Source organism: Chaetura pelagica, unplaced genomic scaffold (genome assembly GCF_000747805.2).
Source record: "Chaetura pelagica isolate M959 unplaced genomic scaffold, ChaPel_1.0 scaffold120, whole genome shotgun sequence".
Lineage (NCBI taxonomy): Eukaryota > Metazoa > Chordata > Aves > Apodiformes > Apodidae > Chaetura > Chaetura pelagica.
In genome coordinates this window covers 1,932,905-1,951,586 of record NW_009951952.1, presented here as the reverse complement: position 1 = coordinate 1,951,586, position 18,682 = coordinate 1,932,905, and the positions used below count along the sequence as shown (strand labels likewise).

Genomic DNA, 18,682 nt, shown 5'->3' with positions numbered 1-18,682 from the left:
AAGCTGAAGAGATTCACATATATGAGGAGTGGTTACACAGTGTTAACGCATAGTGTACTTGCAAAACTAAATGTTTTAAACTGGTGTCACAATGTGATGTGTGTGCTACCTATTACATTCTGCAATCATGCTGCATTGTTGCTCTTGGCACAGAAGGTGGAATGACAGGCTGGGTAATATGGTGTGACCTTAAAGCCTGTGTAGCTAAAATAGTTACTATGTTATTTACATGACTGTCATTCACTAGTAAACACGAGTTTACGCAAGTGTTTTGATATTTGCACAATGAATAATTAAGTTGTTTTTGTTCTGGTTGGCTGATATAATTGCTTTATTAGCAATTGTGTTTTGCACTGTAAAGCTTTATACCAAGAGCATAGTCACCTATGTTTCACATGTGTGAATTTAAGAAAACTAATAAGTAAATCTACTGACTCCTTCACACTCCCATGCAGCAAATTTTTCCACCAACAAGTCTTGCTTATCCCAAGCTTTTCAAATTCTGGCTCTGTGTGTGATTAACATCTTGGTCCTAGCTCAGAGTTAGCAGTCTTTTTTTTCTTAACATTCATTCAAGCCTTTGAATTTTAAAGTTCAGCATCTTCTCCTGTCTGCTTTTGTCACAGGTCTGAACTTTCTGCTTCAATTAGTATAACTTTCTTAATACCTCTTTAACACTAAATTTCGTAATTTTGAATCCTCTAACAATAACTTGTCTTCTTACCAGTTCACGTATTTCCATTCTCTTTAACATATGCTGTCATTAATCAAGAGGTATTCCAATACAGTGGTTTTAGGTGCATTCATCTTCTTTTGTTTTTGAGGATGGGATACTTTGCAGCTTTGAAACTTCTCTCTTTTTAAAGTCATTGAACACCCCTCCTATTTAAGGTGTTCTTACAGTTATATTTGATGTAGAGTCATGTTACCTTGGAATAGATTTGATAGCTGGCTTGTTTCTCTTCAAAGAATGGCCAAAAAACATAATTCTGCAGCAGCCCTAAAATATGCCAGGAAGAGAAATTACAACCATTGCAAATATATACACTAACTGTATGAGTCTATTGTGAGACAAACTTTGGATGCCATTCTAGTGCTTTCTAGCCATAGAATACCTTACTTTCCTCTGTCAAACCTTGCCACATAGAGGCTTTTTTCTGGCATTTGCTGCTTGTGTCATGGCTCTCCTTGGAAGGAAAAAATGTGACAAGTATCTGTGTATCTGCAGCCTTGCACTGTGTTGGTCTGTCTAGTATGAATTGAAAAAAATTTTCCTCAGAGAAATGCATCATCTAGCCAGGCAGTGATTCCCTTGAGGAAACTTAATCCGTTAATAAGACTATTGACTCAACTAAAAAATTATTACTTAAGTTCAGCAACTACTTAAGTTACAAATAAAGTGTCTATTTTACCTTTGCTTCCAAGAGCAAAACTGCAGTAACGTAAGTTGACCAAATTTTATAGGACTTCAAAGAAAAGGGATTCCAGATTTTGCGGTAGAAAATGTACCAAGGCAAATATACTGGAGACCTTTGTTCCCATGGAGGTTGGAGGATGTTGTAAATTTACCCATTAAAATGATAGCTTAAACAGGAGATAATTCTCTGTGGAACTGTCTAATCCACAAATGCTATATTGTTCTTAAACTGAAAACTCAGGTGTTTAAGTCTTATTATCCATGTTATTTGCACTTGTTTCTGCTTGATAATGTTAATCCTTCTCAGATGGTGTCATGCTGAATGAAGGCACAGAAAAAGAATGCTACCATGGAAACCTAACATTAAGTGCTCTGGACTTCTAGTAACTTGAAAAAGGAGTTGTGTGACTGTCCCTTTGGTGTACTTAGCCTGTTTAGTTGTACAAGAAGAGTAGATGTTTGGCCAGCATTTAGGTCTCTTCTTTGCATATCAGTCTTTTGTGTTGCAATGGTTAGTCGTTATCTTGTGTCAGGATATTTGTCTGAAATAGTTTGTCATATAATTCTTTCTACTGAAACACTCCATTGGTCTCGAAGTAGAGATGGGGAATTAGTGTCTCCAAGTTACTGTTTGCTTGGGCTGCTGATGAGAATACAGTGTATAAATTTCATACTTGACAAATTTAAGCTTTTTCAGTAGAGTACAATGTAAAGTTTAATTATACTTGCTTAAGTGTCAGCCAAGTGTTTAACCAAGGAAAAGCAACATAGAAGCAACTAGAGAATGTTTCTTGCTTAATACTTGATAAAATACTCAGTATTTGTTTTTTTCCTGAATAAAAAAAAAGAGTGAAGGATTCCTGCAAGTATGTGAAGTTACTGTAATTTTATTTCTTTCCAACAAGTAAAAAAGTTGGTTCTTACAGTGGTCTCGAAGCCAGTACAGAATATTAGAGTTTAGGACTCCTTACTTGGGTAGTTTAAAACAAAATTTGGAGAACTATTGAAATGTTTTGTGTAGTTAGATAAGATTGATCTTTGGAAGTCTAACAGCTGGTAACAGTTGTATAAGCTTTTCTTTAAAATGTTAAAACAAATTTATTCAAAAAGTGTTATAAGTTTATAGTCACTCCTAAACTTAGTAATATTTATTCCATCAGTAATTCAAGTTATTTTTTCTTTCTAGTTAAAAAAACATAGGGGCTTATAAAATGAAGGCTATATTTATCTCTGCCTTTTCAAAAGGCACTTACTCTGTAAGTGTGAGCATAGTATCAAAAACAGTGAAGTATGCCTACAGTCATTACCATCTATATATGTAGATTGCTTACAATAATTGCCTAATAATTGTTTCCCCATAATCAGTTATTTAACTACTTCAGGCCTGTAATGTTGGGGGGGGTGTGAGGAGTGGTGGAAGATGAGGATTTTTCCTGAAATTGCTTGTATAATTGATATATTATTCCTCTCTCAATTTTTTGGCTAATTGAATGTTGAAGGGATTGCATAGATGACAGGGCACTGCATGCCTTCTTAAGAAGGACAGATAGGAATCGGGATATGAAAACCATTGGTCTGTGGAATGACATTCTCTGTAGAGTCCTGGTGCTAATAATTTGGAAGAGGAAAGGACAGTAATGAAGGATACTCTTCTAATAGAACTGCAGCCAGGTAATTTGACTGTGAGGCAAGACTAAGAGGTAAGTAAGAGAGAGTAAGCTCTCTATAGCTGTCTTTCTGCATTGCTCCATAAAGCCAGGACAGCTCTTCTGTTCTCAGATTTGTGCTCTCTGAGGAAGAAATTTGCCTGACTTTGCCAGCACGTGATGTTCCTGGAGTGGATCTAGAATACATGGTGAGGAGGGAGGCCCTCTAGATGAAGCCATTGTGGTCCAAGGGAGTTCATGGTCTGCACCCCAGGTGTTGGGAACCACCACACTGGAAGGAATGCAAGCCCTATGTGCATTTGCAGCTGTAGGTTTGCTGGGGTGCCATTACCCAAGGTGGGCAGAAGGTGTTAACAACTGTGCTGGAACACAGGGATCAGCTCCAGCTCTGGATGGAGCATTTGGCAGCTGAGTGTGCAGGGCCACTTCAAAAGGGTCTGTGTGGGTAGTGCTTTTATTGGAAGCTTGTCTTCTTTAGCACTGCTGTTCTCACTCTTAACTAGATAGAAGCAAAAAGCAAATATGCTAGGTTTGAAACTGAAACTCTCAGAAAGCAGTATTTAACTTCACAAAGATGTCCATCTGTAACCCACACCTTTTTTTAATAGTTTTTGATCTGCTGGTCATCTTCTTTCCACAGTGTAGTATAATTGTTGCAGGTGTATAAGTCTCTTTATGGTCTTGTCTCTTAAGGCATATACTCAGAGTTGTTTCACTGTTACTACTAAAAAACCTGGTCTTTGGTGGTTTTCCTACACAAAATATAAATTTTCCTCTAGTTTCCATGCACACTAATAATTGTGGAGGTTTTGCATTAAGAAGGAAAACAGCATATAAACATTTTGGGATTTCCAAATTACTGGTAGTTTTGTTAGACCATTGTAAATTTCCACTTATTAAAAATGGCCATCTTGGAGCAATGAGAAAGTTCTGTGTAGAAATAATATAAAGCTGTATCTCAAGCTGAAGCCACTCAGAAATAGGTCATTTGGTACTGATATTTCCAGACAGGTTAAAACCTTCATATATATTTCTAAAATTTAGGTAATGATGCATTTATGGCGATACTTTTAACTTCAGGCAAGTTTTGAAACTTTAATGTAAATTCTTGGTGCCAAAGAATTATATGCTTCAGATTTTTCTAGAAGTCCTTAAATGTTTAAAAATCTGATTTTTCTCTATCACTCGTTTCCTTTATGTAGCATTGCTCTACATTTAGTTCAATTTATTTAGGAAATGCAAGTTAGATGCTGTTACATAGGATCTTTTCAACCAGTGCATTCAATCCTTAGTTTTATATGTGATTTAGACATTCAAAATTACAACTCAAAATGCAAGACAATACACATTTGCCTAAGTATCTGGAAAGGCAGAGGCTCTGGAGTGCATGTTTCTAGTCATACTCCACAGTTTTGGAAGCGTTTGCATTACAGATACAAAGTGCTTACTTTCTGGCTTTTTATTAGCTAAAGAACAATTAAAAAGCATAAAGGTGTTTTATTTTCTAAATACTGCAAAATTAAGTCAGTGAATATTAATTTCTTCTCAACAGAAAAACATGCTCGCAAAATTGTTGGATTGTGGGGAAATGCACTTCTATTTTAGGTGCCTCTCCTCCTCCCTGAAGTAGTGCATCTTACTTGAGGTTCTACAAGGCCCACTGTGTGGGAAGTTATCCTTAAGGCTTAAGGATATGCCTGTGATGTGTCTGTGAAATGTTTACAACTGCAGTTACACAGTGCATTTCCATACTTGGATGCATGACAACATGAGTCTTTGCGAGCATACATGCAAGTCAGTCACTGCAGCCTTAACTACCCTAGGAGGTGTCTGTGCTAATGTGCAGTAAAGTAGTCACTGAGTTTATAAGGGACCAGTTAATCTTCACTAGATCCCTGTATAGGAACTTGAAGGGAGCTGCAGTCTTCACTGTATAGTGTGAGCTAAGAATAGAGAGGGGCTTTGTGTTACCTCCTTGAAGAACCAGTTTTAATGCCTCATGCTAAGAACTTAAGTTTTCTGCTTGTTAAATAAGCAAGGGAATGTAAAAAGAAATTAAGGTTTCACCTCTGGAGGACGCAGAATGTGGGCTGCTTTTTTCTGAATAATATAGGAAATATGGGCTGTTTGTACTGGACAGTGACAGTGATTCCTCAAGTACCCCAGTGGAAATACGGTCTGGAATATTTTACTGTTCTGTAAAATCACACGTTGGCTTACTCAAAACTGCATTCTCTGTAAGTGCTTTTGTGGATGGACTCAGTATGGGTAGCTCTTAAGGAATGCTCAGTAAGTTCTGTTCTACCTTCTTAGGTCTGTATCCTCACTTTTAAGTCTCCAGCTTTTCTTTATCCTTAAATAATTTATCTGAGGCCATGTAAAAAATCTGCAGAACAGCCCCTGGATAGAGCTGGAGGGGAAATTCTAAAACTACTGCATTCTAGTACTTTTGTATTCTGAATTGTTGCTTCCATAGTCAGTTTAAAAAAATTTCAGAATCTGACTTTTAGTTGGACCTTCTGTGTTTAATAGAATTTCACAGAACTTCAGACAGTAACTCTGCAGCCATGAGTCAAAATGAAAATGTACAAACAGGATTATTGTAGGCATGGCACAGTTTGAGAAGTAATGGGTAAATACTGGAAGCAAAAAATCTTCAGTCTTTCAGAAGTTAACAGTTAGAGACAAGTCTAAGCCTGGCTTTGTCACCTGGCATCTCAGATGTGACCTAATTAAAGTGGAGTGTTATTTAATGTGATAAAATGCAGTGTTAATAAATCAGTGTTGTTAATAAATCACTGTTTACACATTGAAATAACTTTATTCAGACCAGGTGTTAGTAAGTTAGAAAGGTTTGCATGCTTCTTTTATCCCCAGTTTGAAAACACAAGTTCTCTCTTAGGGAACTGGTCAGCTTTTCACAATATATTTAATGTGAATAACAACTTTAGCTGATTTAGGTAAGTAAATAAATACACACACCCCTAATATACATACTTAGAACAACTGTGAGAAATAATTCGTATAACATTTGCAGGTATATTACATAGGTCAGAAAACTAGCAAAAAAACTTGTGGTCTACATGTAGACTGCAACAGAGAAATAATATGGAAGGAAAGTTATAATTTTAACATGTATATCAAATAGCCTCTTATTTTCTATGCATTGTGGAAAACATGGTCAGTGAGAGAGAAGTTGGAAAACTAAAGGAGCAGTAAGTTCCAACTGGAGTTGGAAGGAGCTTTCGTAAATGCATCAAGGTGATGCATTGGAGAGACTGCAAGAGGGATAAATAAGGACCATATTTGTGAGATAGGTGGCCATAGATCAGGTGTAAGAATTCAATATTAACAAGTACATATACTTGCTTACAAATTACAATATTTCACTCTCTAAATCTGAAGGTCTAGAATGGCTGGAAGACAAGAATGATAAAAGCATGAAATCTTGGCATTCAGAAATAGATAAGTGAAATCATACTGGTCTATGCTGTATTAAAACACTTCTCTTTTTTAAAGCCTCTATACTAAAAGCTGAAGTAGTATGAAATACAAGATCAAAAAAAAACTGGTATTTTTGTATGTGTGTGGAGAGAGGCAGGTTTTCTTAAGTCTTACATAAAATTTGGAGAGGCTAGAACTCTACTTGGATCAGATACAGCTATTCTTTCTTTATACAGTAGTGATTTTGATGGTATTGCTGCTGCTGCTTTATTATTTTTACGGTCTTCCACCTCTGTCTCAAGGTGTCAGGGAAATCTTTCTCTTCCATTTTTTTGTCTTACAATGCACTAGGGTGTTTGGAAGGTCAGATAGACCTTACCATTGAGGTTATGGCTTTCTTTGTAAGAAATCCTTTCTTTTCTAGGATCATGATATCTTGAAGAGTGAAAATGAAGGAGAAAAGGTGTTATTGCTGAATAGTACACACCTCAATAGTTAGTTTCAGGACATTTCCACCTGAAGCAGCTGCATTGAGCCTCTGATACTTAACCAACCCGTATTAACAGCTAAGTGCAGCAAGTGCTGAGTAGTACCACTGAGTCTGGCACATAAGTTCTCAAGTACATGTTCTGTGCAGATTCTGTGCATTGGAAAAGGCAACTTTTAAGTCAATATTACAATTTCTGATTTAAAATCTTGCTTCCTATGTTTTAATCTTTATAGTACTGTATCTCTAAAGTTAGGTTAAAAGCCTGCCCGTTGTACCTAATCAAAATGTTTCATAGTTGATATTTTTCAATAATTTTCTCAAGTGAAGATCTGGGTTTTCTTTCAAAACTGTGCTTAAATATGGTGCTCTTGGTGCTGCATACAGCTTTTCTGTTCCAGTTACCTGCAGCTTTCCAGTGAGTTGTGTTTTTTTACTGTTTGCATGTTTCTGTAAAGCTCTGTGACCTTATTATAATTGGCCACTTCAGTTTTCTTGTGTGTGTATATATATATAGTACTGAGTACATTGACTTGTATAGCAATACAGTTGTAATTCTTCAAAATACATGCTTGCCGTGTAGAATTACAGGAGAAAGGGGAGGATTTGGCAAACAGCTTTTTTAGAGAACATTTTACCTTATTAAGCTGAGGAGAGGTATTCAGGCTTGAGCTCATCTGTAATTGTGGTTTTATTCTCAGTTTAATTAACCAAGGAATATTTTTCCTGCAGATTTAAATAGACTATATATGTGATCATTTACTCATTTAGGATCTTTTTTTTTAAAGAACATCTAAAGAATGTTTAGCTTGTAAAGGGTTTACATCCTGTTGATGTAGTATTGATAGTAGTACTAACTAAATGCCCAGATCATTGGTATTTCATGCCTCTTCCCCTCTGGCAGTGGTAACCATACCTCAGTACTATACATGAGACTCATTCACCTGTGTGACATCCAGTTCTGTTTCACTTGCAGTCTTGCTTTGTGTTTAAATACTCTTTTTCAGTGACAATTGAGATTGTTCAGAACTGAACAAGAGCGTGTCTGCTGTAGCACTAGAATGGAAAGCTGAAAAATGTGCATTAACAGGATTTGCCTTTCATTTAGGATCCACAAATTAAACTGTATTAGATACATTTTCATTTTCAAGATGAGAATCCTGCATTTAAAAAAAAAAAGAAAAAAATCTGATGTGTCCTCTCTGACACAGAAATCTTGTGTTTCAGTGCCTGACTAATCTCTGCCTTGCTGATGCTTTTGAATGAGCTTTGTATGGAAAAGCTCTACTAATCCTTGTACTTACTGTTTGAATGTTTGCTACAGGAAGCGAGCAGCTGCAAAGCATCTAATAGAGCGCTACTACCACCAGTTAACTGAGGGCTGTGGAAATGAAGCCTGCACGAATGAATTTTGTGCTTCCTGTCCAACTTTTCTCCGTATGGATAACAATGCAGCAGCCATTAAGGCCCTCGAGCTTTATAAGATTAATGCAAAACTCTGTGATCCTCATCCCTCCAAGAAAGGAACGAGCTCAGCTTACCTAGAAAACAATTCCAAAGGTGCCCATAACAATTCCTGCACTGACAGAAAAATGAACAAGAAGGAAATGCAAGGCCCAAGAGATGACTTTAAAGGTAAGATGATGATTTTTTATTTTCCTAAAATAAAACACATGTACAAGTATAAGCCTTCAGATCTCACTCTAGTGGTGTTCTGCTGACTTCAGAAGTAAAATACAATATTGAGCAATCAAATATTTTACTGTTGCTTCTGAAAAATGTTTGGATTAATACAGAACACTGATTCCAAATCTGGATGTTTACCACATCTCTTAAAATCCATGTGCAACCTCAGATTACTGGTTTTGCAAATACAGAGATTTTTTTAAATGCCATTGTATGACTGCTTTAGTTTCACTAGTTTTGTAGCTTTTCTGTATTAATGAGTTATAAAAGTTAGTTTAACTAATTCCAGATTCTGTGTGAAGAAACTTAACAGATGAACAGGAAATGCACAGTGGATGAGAGGCAATATATCTGCCCAACTCTAAAAAGTTTTAAGCAGAGTGATTTCTAGCCGGGGTATGAAAATGAAATACTGTTCTGTATGTCTTGTCTAACTTCTGTTTAGCTTCTCAAACTCTCTAGAATATTAAGTACATGCTATAAGAATAACTTTAGTTATGACAAAACGTGAGGTGCAAACAGAAATCACAAGCTAAATGAAATGTAAAGTCATTAACCTTTGAGCAGACCTTTGGTAAGTATTGTTGCAATCTCTGGTATAAACACAGAAGTTCAGATTAATTCATTTCAGCTAAAGATGATAAAACTGTTTACAGCAAAGAATTCAAAAGCTGTACAGAATCAACAATAAAACTAAGTACTATCTTACAAAGGACCAAAGATGCTTCAGTCAATACCTGCATCAGTTCTAAATTTGCTGCAAGGATCTGATGCAAATTATTAATTATCTGAGTAAGCAAGGAGCGAAACATTAGGAAGGGGATATAGGACCCAGTGTAGTGTAAGATGAGCAAGAGGCATGTTCAGTCTGTTTTGTGATTTGTGTCTTAGTTTTGTGTATTTTTAATGGTGTTGTTAATGTACTCAGTTTTCCTTCTCCTCTCTGACCCAACTGTCCTCTCTCCCCAAGTCAGGTTGAGAGGACTCCTAGATATATATCTCCAGAGATGAATTTGTAGTCTAAAGCAATGCATCAAACTTCATCTGTTGGAGTATTGAATTGTCTATGTAGCTGTACAAACAGACAGCATTAATGTGTTCTTAAAGCTCATCTAAGACTTGGCTACCTTTGGAATTAGATGATGTCTATGAAATCTAGCACTCTGAAAATTTTTGAGGTCTGTCTGCTTTAGCAGTTAACAGGGAAAATTGAAGTTTAAGAAAGTCAAGGAAAAGAATGTGCAGCTAGCTTTTATGCTTGACATAGTCCTAAAGTAATTGAAAGTCTTGAAAGAAATACCCTTCAGAATTGAATTACTTTTCTGTAGTGCTAAGCCCTAAGACTGTTACCTTTAGGGAAAAACATCTCTGGAGGCCATTGTCAGCATCTCAGTAATAGCTTAGATGGCAGTCCAAAAAGGGTAAGAAAACAGAGAAATTGCAACTATATAAAAAGCATGTTTTACAAATGTAGTCTATAAGAGACGAGCATTTCAAAATGAGCAGTATAATTACCTTGGAAGCTGTTTTCAGCTTTGATCACCAAAACTTTAAATTGGAAACAGAGAAGGCCAGTGGACAGGTAGTGAGCCCACAATCGTAACAAAGCTTCCGTAAGAGATAATGAAAAGATAATTAATAATTTGCTAATTAGTGCGTTTTTGGCAATATATAAAGATCACATCCAGTTTTCTTCACCGGGACCACTGCTAAAGCTTGAATCAATGTGCAGATTTATCATGGAGTACTACTGAAAACAAAGTCTGAGAGGAGATGTGTTTACTGTGCTGGATCACTTAGTTGCAGTAGAAAGGGTGAGAGACAAAGGCATTTAAAAGCTCATAGACACAAGTCAGCTAAATGTCTTAAAAGACAGCTTTGCTTCTTTTTCTCTCCAACTGTCCTCACTGTTGTGAAGTAAAAATGGGGCAGATCCGAATGGTAGCTCAGTTAGTCACAGGATATGACTTCAAACTACTTTGAAACTGCTGATGGCAATACTAAATATTTTAATTTAAAATAGCACATGGTTAGTTCTTTAAGTAGTAAAGCCTTTAAAAGAGTGACCAGGGAATTCCGGTTGTAGGTATAGAAATCTGAAATGTATTTGATTGTTAAACTGTTGACTTCTGTAGATAATTTTTATGCTATGAATAAGCTCTGCAATGCAGAGTCAGTGAACTTGAGGTTATGCTCATCATTCTGAGGAGCTATGGCATGGAACAGCATCTGTATCAGCAGTTAATTTTTTTTTTTTAAGGAAATCTACTTCTTGAACATGCACTGCAGCAGGTAAAAACAGGACATGTTGCACTGTGCTTAAATCCTTTCATATTTTCAGTGCTGTTGTTTTTTTAACAGGGTGGATTTTAGTTTTGAAGCTTTTTCACTGTCTTCAGATTGGTTGGAAATCAATCTCAGTAGCATGACATAAGATGAATCTTTCCTGTGTTGTATGTGCTCTGAGAATGGCTTGCGGCTCTACAAAAATCAGTCGATTGTCTGTCTTTGCGTAATTTAGTTTGTATTTTTATTTCAATAACTGTTAGGAATGAATGTTAGTGAAGGCAATCACATTTCAAAATGCTTTAACATGTAACGGTCTTTATTAAAATTATGTTTTCTGCAGAGATAGTTCTATCATAACTGATTAATGCAGTGCTGTGGTGTGTGTTTTTCAGATCTCTAGAGATGCTATTAAACAGATTCAGTTTCAGTTCTAAGTTGTGTCAGTTCAGAAGAATCTGCTTAAACTAGAACATCTTTTCAGGGTCTGATCATGTCATAATCCTACTCTAAATCATCACCTGATGTGAAAGCATCTGTGAGTTCTGTTTGAGAAACAGCATGGAAAGCTATAAAATATGTTTTCTCCTTTTCTGGAAAGAAAAGAAGATTTCGAAAAACTAATAAACCACCAAGCTGCTTATTTCATACCAGGAGTATGGGGCAGGAAGGGGAACAGGCAGGTATTTTGAGAATGCAGCTTGTTCACCTGAATAGCATGTTGGTGAGTATACTCACAAGTTGTTCATCTCAGTGAGGCTGAGGTCTAATGTAAAAAGAAATAACCCACATGCCCAATTGTGGTAATTTAGAAGGCAGCATAGATTTCTGAGCACATAGTACGGTGTTTTGGGAGGATGTTCAGGCAACAGTTTAGTATCAAAAGAGTTGCAGAAAGCATTAAAAAGAAAAATAAGAAATCTTATATTCCCATTAATATGGAACAAAAGCTGTTGAAACTTTTCTTCAAGAACTTTTTAAGGAAGTGTGAAGTCCATATACATGTGCTAACTTCGAAAAAGAGGTTGATAGTTTAGATTGTGTTTAGTTTAATTACATTAACTGTAGAGATTTAGGACAAGATCGTATTGCTGCACAGTCATTCTTTAAGTCTTAAACATCTTACTGATTGATTTAGTTGCTCTTGTTTAGACAATACTGTTAACTACTAAAGGTACTTTGGCTGCAAAAAAGTTTACTGTCGAGTGTGTTCACTGATGAACATCCATGAATAAATATTTTATAAAATCATAGTAAGATTAATGATTCTTCATGCTAATGAAATTGTAAAGGGTCTTGAAATTATCCAGCACTGACACTGTTTTTTCTAGCAGTAGTGATGTGGTACCGAGATTTCTCTAGTAGAACAAATCAGAAGCATTTCATCTATTATTTTTATCTTAATAAAGTGAATACTTTATCTTTTTATAGATGTCACTTTTCTAACAGAAGACAAGATATATGAAATTCTTGAACTATGTCGAGAGAAAGAGGATTATTCCCCTCTAATCCGGGTGATTGGGAGAGTATTTTCTAGTGCTGAAGCATTGGTACAGAGTTTCCGAAAAGCCAAGCAGCACACCAAGGAGGAGCTCAAGTCTCTTCAAGGAAAGGATGAAGACAAAGATGAAGATGAAAAGGAAAAAGCTGCCTGTTCGGCTGCTGCTATGGAAGAAGATTCAGGTGCATCATCATCTTCATCATCAAGAATAGGTGATAATACACAGGGAGATAATAACCTCCAAAAACTAGGCCCGGATGAAGTGTCTGTAGATATTGAAGCAGTCAGACGGGTCTATGATAGATTACTTTCTAATGAAAAGATAGAAACTGCCTTTTTAAATGCACTTGTGTACTTGTCACCTAACGTGGAATGTGACTTGACTTACCATAATGTGTACTCTCGGGATCCTAACTATCTGAATTTGTTTATTATCGTTATGGAGAATGGCAATCTTCATAGCCCAGAATATCTGGAAATGGCTCTGCCATTGTTTTGCAAAGCAATGAGCAAACTGCCCCTTGCAGCTCAAGCAAAACTGGTCAGATTGTGGTCAAAGTACAGAGCAGACCAAATTCGGAGAATGATGGAAACATTTCAGCAGCTTATTACTTACAAAGTCATAAGCAACGAGTTCAATAGTCGTAACCTAGTGAATGATGATGATGCTGTTGTTGCTGCTTCAAAGTGCTTGAAAATGGTTTACTATGCAAATGTAGTAGGAGGGGATGTGGACACTGATCATAATGAAGAGGAAGATGAAGAACCCATCCCAGAATCAAGTGAACTAACTCTTCAGGAGCTGTTGGGTGAGGAAAGAAGAAATAAAAAAGGTCCTCGAGTGGACCCACTGGAAACTGAACTTGGTGTTAAAACTATAGATTGCAGAAAACCACTTATCCCTTTTGAAGAATTTATTAATGAACCACTGAATGATGTCCTAGAAATGGACAAAGACTACACTTTCTTCAAAGTAGAAACAGAAAATAAATTCTCTTTTATGACCTGTCCCTTCATATTGAATGCTGTTACCAAGAACCTGGGATTGTATTACGATAACAGAATCCGGATGTACAGTGAGAGGCGCATCACTGTGCTCTACAGCTTAGTCCAAGGACAGCAGCTCAACCCGTACTTGCGACTGAAAGTGCGACGTGATCACATCATAGATGATGCGCTCGTCCGGGTAAGTTCTGCAGCAGCATGGAACGTAGGTTCCTGGGTTCTGACTAGTGCAAACTACCTGAGATTTCCTCTAGAAGAAACTCAAACAGCTTTATCATGTTAGGTTTGAATTCTGAGTATGCTTTATGTTTAGCGGGACCACTTCTACTCAAGAGTGGTTACAGAATGTTTTGAAGTGTCAAATGGTTCTTATTCCCCATTAACAGGTTCTGCACTGTTACAGCTCTTAATGGTGAGACTGACCAATTTCTGTTTCCTTACTTTGTCCTCGGGACTGTCTTGGATCATCTTCTGACAGTAGAGCTTTTCAAATGAAAGTTGGAATTAAAGCCTTTCAGTTGTGTACTCTTCTTGTGGACTTCTAGATGTAAAGTGTGTGGAGTGAACTGCATGACAAACAGAACTTTTTGCTTCTCTAAGCGTTGTTGCAATTTGGTGCAAATACCAATATGGCTGAGAAAGGAGAAGCAAGACCTGTTAGTACTTGGAAACTGTGAGAGCAGCCTGTTTCTGAATATGCTGGCTTCTTAAAGGAAAACGTAACGCCATTTGTTCACAAATATTTTGGAAGATGGGAGTTGTACAAGGTACAAACTAGAATATTTCAGAGTAAACTTTTTCATAAATATGTCTTTAAAAATTTTAGAATTCCTCCCTTTCTGGTTGCTTAAAGCATTTCTTTTCAGAGGCTTATTTTTCTGTTCTGTTGCTAAAGTACAAGAGTGGTTGCAAAATTTTAAGTTTAACCATGGCTTTAAAGCTGATGCTGAAGAGCCAGACAGATGTTTGGAGAGACTCTGGGGAAGGCACCTTGTTTTGCCTCTCAACCCAGCTATTACTTCGAGTTAAATTTGATTACTTTAACTGCTACTGAAGGTCAATTGTGAGAGCCCTAAATGAGCTCCCACTGTGATTTTTCTCTGTACCTCTGAATTTCCAGATGGGTTAGGTGTTTCATGAGAATTGATGATATTATGACTTAGGAAAAACCTTTGTCTCCAGTACCTATAGGAAAAATAAAATTGCAATGCAGAAATTACTTGCTTTCTGTAAACCAAATTTTATATTAGGCAAATCAGAAATATACTGTGTTAAGATCCGAGCCTACTGTGCACCAGTTTTCTAATTTAAGAATACACTTTGTGATTTCACTATCCATAAGACTTACAGTTATATGCAGGTATGTCTTGTCATGTTAACAATGATTTTTTTTTTTTCCTTGGCTGTTGAGCTTTGGGGTACATAAATACTGGAAAAAAAGGGAAGGGACACTACTGTCTTTTTTGGAGAGGCTGAACTAAATGAAGAGCTGGTTTTAGGAGATGTTCATTGTAATGTCAGTTTCAGAAGAGAGGAAGCAAACCCTCCTGCTCATGCTAATGAGGGAAATCCCTATGTATGAGAGAAGGCATTCTTCCACATATTGCTTGTTGTGGAAGGAAGATGAAATATTTGAGGACAAAAAAATACTGTTCAGTGTTGCCTAAAAAGCTCATGGGCTGCATCAAGCTGGTGCAGCTGCTGTATCACCACAGGAGGATCACAGCAGTCATCATGGTGCACACTCTTGCTCTGTTGAAAATGTAGGTGTTTTGAATCAGATTAAGCTCAAACATACTAATTTAAATAGTGATGTACTTAGGCAGCAGCCCTTGCACAGCCTAATAATCTAGAAGTACATGCCTGTGTAGTTGCCATGGATCCTCTTATGGTTGTTAATTTAAGCTGTCAGAACATGCTAAATTATGGTGATCTGACTTTGTCAAAGCCCCAGCAAGAGCAAGAATTTTAAACTGTTTATTCTGGGGTGAATAATAAAGGAAAAAGATAAAATTGCTCTGAATTCAAGTAGGATGAGCTAAACTATAGTGTTAGTCAACATGAGCAAGTGCAGCCCAGGCATTTCTCAAAAGTGGAAAATAGATGATGTTCAGTAAAATGGAGGTGAATGAAGACTCCCCATCCTAGCTAGAGGAAGGGAGCTGCAGAGGCAGCAAAGTAGCTGTTGTAAGATGATGTGAACTTAGAGAAAATTGGGTTGATAAATATATGTAGTGGGTACATAAAACGTATCAGTCATTAAAAGGTAACTAATTATATAAAGTATCAGTATGCAAGAGATTCTCAATATTACTGAGGACTGTTAAAAAAGGAGCAAATGAAACTATACAATGTCTCTCCTTACTGTGGTATGCCTTTTATCTTTTTTGCTTTGTTTTCATTTTAAAGGATGCAGTAGGAGTACATTTGAAGAGTTCACGGTCTCTTCAGAGAGACTGTTAAGTCCTCTTAATGGTAAAAAAAATTACTGAGAGGAAATAAAAGATGACATGGAAAAGTTGAATGGAAAAGAGTGATTCTTTGAACTGGTAGCACCCAGTCATAAGTGGGCTTAACACAGAATTACAGAATGTTAGGGATTGGAAAGGACCTCTAGAGTTCATCTAGTCCAACCCCCCTGGCAGAGCAGGATCACCTAGGGCAGGTCTCACAGGAATGCATCAGGGTGGATTTTGAAAGTTTCCAGAGAAGGAGACTTCACAACCTCTCTGGGCAGCCTGTTCCAGTGCTCTGTCACCCTCGCAGTAAAGTTTCTCCTCATGTTGAGATGGAGCTTCCTATGTTTTAGTTACACATAGTTCATTGTCCTATTACTGGGCACCACCGAAAAGAGACTGGCCCCTTCCTGTTGACACCCATCCCTCAGATGTTTATAGGCATTATTAATATCCCCTCTCAGCCTTCTCTTGTCAAGACTAAACAGCCCCAGTTCTCTCAGCCTTTCTTTGTAGAAGGGATGTTCAACATACTCAAAAGGACATATCTTTTCCATGCAGTGTACCTTAAAGTTATTGCTGTCGTTGCCCAGAACGTTTAGATCCTCATGAATGGAAGATCCATCAAAAGCTAATGGGCATTATAAGCATTTTGATGTGACCCACACACAAATCTCAGTCTCTATAATCTGCAAGTCTGCCAGTAGCTGTAGAAATATCGTAGGGAAAACACTGTTCTACACTGTCATCTTGCCTGATCTGTTAAAAAATTGCATGTTTACTTCCTGTAAAAGGTAGAAAAATGATTTTTTTTTCTTAGTAGATCTCACATTTTGTCTCCACTTTCTAATTGGCCTGTAATTGATCTCTATTAAGACCTTCAGTTGCATGCCCTAATCCCTAAAGTGATTTGTTCTATCTCTGATAGGAGTCAAAGCTGGAACTGCAGGTCAAAGTTGGGCACCATGTGCTTTTGTAGTAGCACTGACAGCATCAAACCTAAGTGAAAGATAGTTGTGTGAGTTTGTGTCAGTTGCTGTTAAGGTTTCAGGTGCAATATTGAACTTTGGAAGGGTCTCACTGAAAACTGTTAGATCTTGCCAAGATAATATTATTCAATAGTGAAAGTTTATTCATAGATCTCTTCAGTGTCAGAATTTTTCCAGATGTGCTAAAATTAAAGGTAAGTAATTATGATTCCAATATCTTTACCCCTGTGTTGCAGTTTTACTTCTGAGGTTGGATACTTAGACTTGTTTGAATTGCAGGTAATTACATACTTAAGTTATTAGACCTGTGTCTTTACAGAACTGAGTTTTTTACTATATGTATAGAATAACTGATAATTTCATGATGAAAGCATTTTCAGAAAATATTGATTAAAATTTGGTTGAGATGGTCTTACTCATATTTTCCTTATTGATGCTTGTTATTTTTTTAAGCAAATAGATCCATCAGCCTTTGTAATTTCTTTTTGAAAATGGACTAAGTACAGGTCTTTCTCTGCTAGTTAGTCAAGCTAATTAAGTTATCACCAAGCTGTCTTGGTGATATTTTTCTCTTATGAATATTTAATATTTAAACTTTGAGAATTCATTACGTGCTTCTCACTTTTTGGAGTTCCTTACAACCAATATGAGCACTGGTAAGTGATTTTTTTTTTTTTTTCTTTAGTTGCTGTAGGATTCTTTTACTGAAAATTTGAAGCAATACCTTTTAAGTATCTTTGAAGCAGTAACTTAAAGTAATTTATTAAGAGAATTTTACTTCACCCTGGAACAAATTCTAATTTTTAAGCAAAAATTTTATTTACACGTGTATTAATCGGCTTTTTTGCCTGTGTCCAACTTGCACCAGAAACTCATTTTTCATATTTTTAATTGAACTTCACTTAATGAAACATTCTTTGTAGAAATACTATACACTTATTTTTATGTAAGCTAGTCTGAAAAAATACATGGGTGGTGAGGTTGTGATTAGTAAAGTGCTAATCACCACTTTTGTTAAGGAACCCATGCATTTGGGAGTTGGTAGCTGAGCTTGCAGTTCTTGAAAGCAGTTAATGTACTTTTTTTGTGTGTCAGACAGGTTTCTTCTGAGAAGTTAACTATACTGCTAACTCAAGTTACTCGAGTGTGGTAGTACCGAAAGGAACCTTAACCCTAAATGCACTCTTCTACCTTTTCATTCCCCAACTGCTTTTTCTTTCATCCCCTTAGTGAGAGTTTACTACTTTTTTTTTTTTTTTTTTTTTTTTGCACAGATTGTATGTGGATTTATTCTTAGGTAGCAGTAATATAAAGGATGTGAGTTATGGCACAGGGATTCTGCAAGTGAGAATGTCTTGGACTCCTTCATCCCAGTCTGACTGATACTTGCTTGCTACTTAGAAACTCACCTTGACAAATTTCACATGGAATGTAGATGGCTGGCAGGCAGTAAGTCTCTCCTGCTTGTAAATGACTCTGCTAAATATATTCATGAGCAACTGGAGCCAGTAGACAGATTCTCTCATAGTCTATTACCAACAAAGTACTCTAGGAGCTTTGAGGTTCTCGTAGACTAAGTTGATGTTTGTGTTTGCTTGCGTGCAGAATGTCTGGGGTGATGTATGCATGAACCAGAAAGTACAGCTTGAGAGGATGCTTCTTAGTCACTTAAGTATTACTTCACATGCAATTTTGCAGAAAATGTGGTGACTGACTTATGTCATGAAGTGACATGTCATGAACT

At 36.7% G+C, this 18,682-nt stretch overlaps 1 protein-coding gene across 1 annotated transcript in view; it reads left to right on the top strand.

The window, feature by feature from the left end:
- Nucleotides 1–18,682, top strand: part of UBE3A (ubiquitin protein ligase E3A) — a 50,053-nt gene that overhangs the window by 17,915 nt on the left and 13,456 nt on the right. The window contains exons 5-6 of the mRNA XM_009998745.1: nt 8,340–8,650; nt 12,419–13,674. Of these exons, the coding sequence (XP_009997047.1) occupies nt 8,340–8,650; nt 12,419–13,674 (1,567 nt within the window). The remainder of the gene's footprint in view (nt 1–8,339; nt 8,651–12,418; nt 13,675–18,682) is intronic.